Source organism: Pygoscelis adeliae, unplaced genomic scaffold (genome assembly GCF_000699105.1).
Source record: "Pygoscelis adeliae isolate BGI_AS28 unplaced genomic scaffold, ASM69910v1 Scaffold71, whole genome shotgun sequence".
Classification (NCBI taxonomy): Eukaryota; Metazoa; Chordata; class Aves; order Sphenisciformes; family Spheniscidae; genus Pygoscelis; species Pygoscelis adeliae.
Window position 1 is genome coordinate 11,397,100 of NW_008824356.1, and position 8,111 is coordinate 11,405,210.

The 8,111-nt window shown below is 37.2% G+C and overlaps 1 protein-coding gene across 1 annotated transcript in view; it reads right to left on the reverse strand.

Annotated features, from left to right (window-relative positions):
- Positions 1-8,111, reverse strand: part of GALC (galactosylceramidase) — a 39,657-nt gene that overhangs the window by 30,859 nt on the left and 687 nt on the right. The window contains exons 2-5 of the mRNA XM_009319517.1: positions 7,341-7,409; positions 5,364-5,427; positions 3,258-3,371; positions 1,659-1,798 (exon numbers count right to left, since the gene is read on the reverse strand). Coding sequence (XP_009317792.1) covers positions 1,659-1,798; positions 3,258-3,371; positions 5,364-5,427; positions 7,341-7,409 — 387 coding nt within the window. The remainder of the gene's footprint in view (positions 1-1,658; positions 1,799-3,257; positions 3,372-5,363; positions 5,428-7,340; positions 7,410-8,111) is intronic.

Genomic DNA, 8,111 nt, shown 5'->3' on the forward strand with positions numbered 1-8,111 from the left:
AATTCAAAAGCGGGAACGCTGGTCTTCCTTTCTACCAAATACCCTGGCCGATAAAATGCATAGTCAGAAACCTTCTAACTTTCTTTTTTTCTAACCACAACATGAACGCTGTGACTCACATTCACCAGTAAAGGTGGAAGTATCCCCTGTAGGTATAGATTACCCAACCATGTACAAGCAGACAGTTTCTTGCAGGTGGGATAAATCCATTTGATTTTGATATTTCTAGATCTTTCCATAAGCGCTAATATGTGACTTCAGAAATGAGCCAATCAAACAGTTACTTACTGAAAGGCTCATTTCATCATAAAACAAATAATGATATATAACACATGCTATAAACCAGAAGAGCAGTAAAGGCTAACAATGTAGAATCAGAACAGCATTAAAATTCTTTTGACAGTTTCTGAGCCTTCACAGACCTCACTGCTTTCCTGTATTTCAGATTATACCCACAAAGAAATCAGACAATACGCAATGTCACCACACTGCCTGTAGAAGCAGAAATTCCCTTTTCTTAGAAGTATAGAATTCAGAAGGCCAATCACTGTGAAGTAACAACACAGAAGCCAGACATTACTCAAATACATGAAGTGCAGAACTTAACCTTCTACTCTAAGAGCATAGCAAGGAGAAAATTTAACAACAATTGTTATCCCTGTCCCCCCAACTGGTTTGCTGAAGCATCACTGTCTTACTCAAAGTGCAAGACTGACACAGCTGAAGTAAGTCAGCAACATCAAGGGGGATGCATTCCAGAGGAGATACACATTAGATATACCTTCCCACATTACAGCAGAAAGGTCAGACTTCCTCTGAGGGATGCGAACCATAGTTTCAGAAGCTTTACTCTGGACTGCTGAAGTGATTTTCAGCTTTTTTGCAGTTAAACAACTGTCTCATATCAAAACACTTAAAAGTCCAAAATAAGTGTTTCAGTAAGTATAGGACTGATTTTAGAGGAATCCTAGCCACAGATTTTCTTAATCAGAAGAAAAAATAAAAAGTTGAATCTCAGTCAAATAATGAACTTGAAAAGTGTTTTTCCAGATTGCCTGCTTCTCTCTCTCATCTCCAAATTATGATATTTTTCTCAGACATTCGTTCACTACTTCCACGTATTGCACTGTAACACAATACAGTAGTTACAATGTACTGTAACACATGCACCTTTATCTACTATAAATAATGCAGATAAAAATGGAAGAAGTTGTAGACGATTGCCCTTCCACAAAACAGTGACCATATTTTATGCCAAGAAGTCATATTAGCTGACTTTCACAAACTCTGTCTTAACTAATGCTTTTTGTTAGCTGGTAACTGCTGAAACCCAAGCAGAACAAGCAAGGCAGAAAATGACAAGCCCAAGACTCAAACAGATCTCAGAATTCTCAAATTCTCTGGTAACTTTGTTCTAGAATTGGGAAGGCAGGAGACTAGCCATTTTACACCAGTTCTGCTTTAATGGCCATTTTTGCAGAAAGACAGTAAACTAACGTAACTTCTGCCTTTCCCCTTGCAACAGAAAAAGCAAAAACTGCAATTACAGAACAATTTCTCTTCCCATCCCCCTCCTCCAGTAATCAACAAACAGAGACAAGACCAAGATCTTAGGAATGAAGATAGATAAAATATACAGGAGATTTTGCTTTACTGACCCCAATATAATCAATGTCCAAATCATGATACTGTTTAGCTCCTAATATCCAAGAAACAACATAGTAAGCAGTGACATCTGGGTAGTCATAGGGCCAGTTTTCACCCTTCCCTATCCATGCCGGAAATGTCCAAGGTAATCCTAGAAAGAGAGAAGAAAAACAAATGAATAAGATAAGTGGTCGGTCTACATTACTCAGTAAGCTTCAATAGCAAGCTGTAATTTGTTCTACGTAAAAAGAAGGAGCAGATACGCACTTCAAAATTCACATAGTTCCAGTGAAGAGAATGAAATATAGCTTATTTAACCGGAGAGTATGCTCTAATATAAATTGTGATCAAAGACATTAATAGCTGCTTTTTTTTTTCCCTAAGCTAGAAAACCTTCATTACTAGAGAACAACTGACTACATACAATCTTTCAATTGTGTGGTATTAGCTCCAACAGGTTTAAAATTCCAACGAATTTAGGATAAAAATTTACAAAGTTATAGACTAAGGATCTATACTGAACACCAAAAATTGTTAATCTCCTGAATATGAATTTCAGAAGAAGTGATGATCTGATCATAATAGAGGAAGAAAGATTAGGATCATGAAAAAGCATTTCTGAGTCTCAGCCGTTTACTGGATTTTGTAGTAAACAAGAACCACAAATTAACCTAAGCAGATCCTGCTAAGTTTTCAGCTGACTTTGTGTAAGACACCATAGGCTAATTCAAAGGCAAACCCTCCTTCCTTTGTTGAGAGACTGATCTGAGGGAAGAGGGAGATTATTAATAATCACAATTAGTCATAGAAGGTAAGCTTACCGCTTGCCACAGTGCCTGTCTAACAGAACCTGACTAGCACATCCTGCACTAAGTCATGCCTTGTGAATGGATATGACAAAGCCTGATCCCTGGAAGAGGGAGGATTAGATACTTTTTAATTGATAGATATCTTACTTTGTTTCATGTGAAATATATTTTGTAAAGTGTTTCAATTAGAATCTAGGGTTCCACATTTGTACTGTTACAGCACACACACAACCCACGATCAAAACAGGGAGGCAGGAAAGTCCTCTTACAACTCAACTACATACATAAGATAAATCAGAAGACAAGAACCACTATAGTGGGGAGGGGGTGATGGGTTTGTAACAAGAACATATAATTGAATTTAGTGCATATAAGATTTACAGATTTATACTTCCTGTAAGTTTACTTTATCCCTCCCAGTTTTTTTTACTCTATTATTCAGAAATTTCAGCTCTCGTGATAAATCATTTATGTTCATTGCTGTGATACAGTCTAAGCATTGTTACTTGATACAAGCAAATGATTAGTCATTTCTTATCCTATGCTACTTGTTACGTACATTCTTGTTATGCTACTTGTTACAGTAGCACAACATAAGGATGTTGTGCTATGTAACAAAGTAAAACACAGTAAGTTTAAGTGAAGCATCAAGGCAAGCTTACTAAATATTAGAGATTCTACTTTGTCTACTGCAACATCAAAACATCCGCCCATTAAAATTAATATGCTAATTAAGGGTCAGATATGTAATTTAGTTAGGGGGAAAAAAGCATTTAAATCCTAAAGCTTGAAGCAATTTACCAATCAGTTTAATTTTGGGGTTCCTCTTTTTAGCTTCTTTCATCAGCCACCATTCATAGCCCCGGAAGTAGTTCTCATCATTTTCATAGTGCATATGGGAGGGCTCAGTGCCATCTAGGAAGGAAAGAGACAGGTAGCTCACAATTATCTTCTGTGTCATAAGCTGTTACACATTATAAAGTTTTCTGTATTGCTCATTGCCACAGTATCCAAGCACATATCTCCAACATGGTTCACACATCCTCTGGTATGTATTTCAAAGCAAAATGAGTAGTGGGAGGGAACATGCAAAACTCGCCAACCTTCATTCTTAGCATATTAACTTAGCATAATTTTAATATATTTCATTTTCAAGGGACTACGCTTGCTTTTAACATCAGAATGTGATTAACTGTTGGGCATTTTCTATCACTAGCTATGATAATACTAAATCTATATTCATGATTATTTTGGTCCCAACAACCACTAGGAAAGTTACAGCATTAAGATCAGGAGGGAAGAAAAAAAAAAAAAATTTTGTAGAAGCTAAACTAAAAAGCAAACAAAAGAAGGTTATAGTTTGTTTCTTCTGTGCAAGGCAAGTCCAGGGAGAGAAAAGAAAGGAACTGCTATGAAGGTTTTCAGTGACAGGAAAGAGATTTTTTTATTTTTATAGTAAAAGATCTAGTTTATAATCTCCATGGTGTTCTGTGACTGCAGGAAGAGCTTTTGGAATTGAAGGCTATGCACTGAATTCCCTCGGGCAAAGGTAAACAAACTAGAAAGGTGCAAAAGAATCAGTGTTGCATGGGAAGTCATTACACACAAAAGTCAATTAATAACTTGTGCATGCAACTGCAACAATTACTTATGCTAAACTATATGCCTAATTGTTTCAGAGATCTCTTCCATGATTTTTTTTTTTTTTAAATGAAGCCTGCTGAAACAGCACATTTCATTACAGAAAATAGGATTAATTTTTTTTACCTTACTAACACTTGACTATTTGGAAGTTCTATTTGTCAGAGACATAGATCAACAATTAGATTCCAAACTTAGACTCCTAATCACACTTCAAACAGACTCCTGATCACACCTCTGAGGTCAGAATAAGAGCTGCAGCCTAGTATGTTAAGACATATGCATCTTATTGTTCTCCTCCTAAAATCTGGAAAGCCATCACACAAGTATGTAACATTCTCCTTAGCCAGCAGCAAGAGTGTTTGAAGAGAATGTCTGTGCATGCATGAAGACGACTCCATTCTCCTCTAACCAGCAATTTATTGACCAAATACCAAGCTTTTAAACCCAGTATAATGCTTTTCACCATGTTAATTTTTCTTAAGGAAAGTAAACCAAAGAATGAAAAACAATATCTAATTACAAACACAGACATTTAAAAAATATATATATAAAATGCTACAAAGACAGATGCCATGCTTTCTATTTATTAACTGAGTCTGCTTTAAGTCTATTCTTGACGTAGCCAAGATTTACTTCTGAGGGAAAGAAGGAAAAAAAAAAAAAAAGATACAAACTGTAGTCTAGTTACTGCTTCTCAGCTTCTGATCACAAGCAGTTACTAAGCAGTTTCTCCTATATGTAAATATAGTAGGCTAGGCAAATTACACCAAGACATTTTAATTTGCAATTGTGGCCAGGCAAAAAAAAAAAAAAAATAGTGCCTACTGTCAGACAACGCCACTGCAGTGAAATGTAGCAGCTCATTAAACCAAAGAAACATAATTGCTCCTGACCAGCTGCCTTCACATTTTCATGCTTTTAATACATAAACTACCTAGTCCTACACAATTTTTACAGTTTGTATTGCAAAACTGGTGTTTGAGAAATGCTCTGCAATTCAGAAAGCTACTAGAGTTTCCTTAATCTTGGGGGGGGGGAGAACTCCTTTGCTCTAGAATGCAACCTATTAACCATATGATAGTGAGAACCATCTCCAGAATGTCAGTGTAAATTTCCTCTTCTACAAATTAGCAGACATTGTTTACATTTTTCTGCAACTTCAGTATAGCTACAGAATGCATCTCCATGCTTCAGCTAAAGTGACACGTGCAGGACACATTCACTACAACAAGAAGTTAAACCCTGCTCCCGCAAAATTCATACCTGTTGATTGTCCATCACCTCCAATCTCCACTTTGAGGATATGTAAAGAAGCACCGAAATTTGGCTAGAAAAAAAGAGAGACAGAAAAACAAACAGAAACCTGCTGATAACAAGAAGAATGCAATAAATAAATGTACAATTTTGAGGATGCTAAAAACTCAATACTTTTTTTTTTAAACACCCTTTATAGATGCAATGAGGTTCTACAAAATTCTGCTTCAAAAGAAAATTGAGCAAGATAAATAGTACACTTATCTTTAGTCAGTTTGACTGACTCTTGCACCATTAACTTGTGTTAATCAGCTGTGCAGATTTTAAATTGCTTATGCTCAAGAAAATACTGAAGCACTCAAAGTAGAACATGGGCTATATGAGGAACACAACAGTATTTTTAATGTTATTAGAAGTCAAGTTTGTTTTTTTTAAATCAAATTATTGAAGTTAATATTTCTGAAAATAATTTATTCTTTGCTGTAAAGGGTTACACGGCTTATGTGAAAGAGCATACATACAGGTCAGAAATAACCTGCTAACTACAGGCGGAAAGGCAAGAGAGAAAAAAAACACCACACTGGAAAACAAACAGCCACCTAGTCCACTATCTTCTTCCCCTGGCATCTGACTGGTGGAAGCAGAATATAAAATTCAAGCTCGTACAGGTGATCCTACTCCTAGTATGTTCTTCCAGCCATTAGTGGCTTAAGAGTTGCTCAAGCCAGAAGTTACAACTAATCATTATTTTAATAACCACTAATAAGCTGGCCTCCTCCATGGAATTACCCAAGTATAATTTTGGCATCTAAAAAAAGTTTTAAGATGTGAGAATGCAGTTTGATTAAAAAAATATGCTGCATAGACGATAGTTTGCTTGGCTTACAAGTTTCGGATTTTTTTATGTGTTTTTAAATAAGAAACAAATATTCCCAATTTACCATCTCTCTTCCTGACATTTCTGATTTTAAATTTATAACACATTTGCTCTCTTATCCCCATCATGAAAGTTGACTGACATTAAAAGACAAGGAGAATGAGGCAAGGTATACCCCTCCCAGGTATCTCATGACAGCTTAAGAGGTTTTGGTGAAAGAACGTCAAATATTCTTTGAAAATCATGATCTCTCAGCTAGATTTTCTTTTACCACATGCCTATTGATTCCTTCAGAAAACTCATATTTGTAACACACAGCTTCGGTCTCCAAAAACATAGGTTTTGATCCCCCAGTCACGCATTATGCCCTACTCTACCCTTTAAAACCAATTCTTTAAACTACACAGTAAATTTTTCCCCTCCAGCCATCTGGATTACACTGCTTGAAAGTGACATGACATCCTCTTCCACCAGAGTAATTTACAGTGCCAAAAGCAAAACAAGTTATTACTGTCCAGTACAATACTCTTACCATATATTAAGCTGGGAAACTCCACAGGTTACGCTTGCTAACTAATACAGCTTACAAATCAGTAATGTTCACACACCTTCTAGAGTAACTGCACTTATACTTGAGACTAGTTTGGAATAGATATACTATTGAAACGATGCAGTCTGCACAGTCGTTTTCACATTATGTGAATCTATCTGTACTCAAAAAAAATCAAAACTGTCTCAAAGACCCACTTCCTGCAATCGCTATGAACAGCTAAACCCCTCATTTTAACCACAAGAACGATTTAATCCTCATTAAGTCCACATGGATGATCAAAGTATGTTGAAAACATTTTTTAAAACATATTGTGAAAACATAAAAGGAATTTTCTTAATAATTTGAAGAAATAGGCTCCCGAACAACATGCTGGTTGTCAAAAACAACAGCTAAAATTTAAGGTTCTGACAAAAATCAATATTAAAGTAGATGCTTTACAAGATGGGATTTTGTCTAAGTTCAAGTAGTACTGCATATACTATAGCAGTTCCAACGTCGCACAATAAGAAATTCTGCACGAAATCAGACATTATCGTAGCAGTGAAAACGACTTTACCTTGAACAGATAATCTAAAATCTGGGAGCGATAAGGTTCTTGGTAGTTCACCAGGAGTCTAGATGTGGCCTAAAATGTAAAGAAAACATGAAAATATGAAAACCTAACTTTCAAACATATAAGTACATCCCAGTTTGTCAGTCTAGGACTTTCACATAGCTAATAAGCCTACAAAAATAATCATAGCACCAGGAATTCAGCGAAGCCCCTACAAAAACTCTTTTCTAACCCTTCAGTTGTGCATTTCTGGTTTCGTAGATTGCAATTGCCTTGTACTCCGGTTACCTGCAATTTACTGCAAAGAGAGTCCAGAGAATAGAGAAACAAAGAGATCTCACACACTTATCACAAGCAAAACGCAGCTCCCTCCCGGCACCATTTCTCGCGCTCTACTGGAACCTCCCTGCTTTGGCTCACCATATACCAAAGGCAACGGGAGCCCACGGGGCACACAGGCAGAAGGGCAAGAAAAGCAACTCAGCAGGTCCAAGAGTGGGTAAGAACTCACAGGATCTCATGGCTCTGCTCGCTGGACCGCAGGAAAGCATACAACTGGCTATCGGCTCCTCCAGCGTTTTAAAACTCATAGAGACAAGTAGCTAGGAAGACCCTCTACAGAAAAAACCTACCCTGGCTTAGCTCTCCTTCAACAGCACCGAGGATGTGGCTGGCCCTCGGCACCCCGAGCAGCCTGACGAGAAAGAGCCACTGCGCAGCTGACCGGAGGACAGGCACAAAGCTGGGCCCGGCTCCAGCTCACCTCGCGGCCAG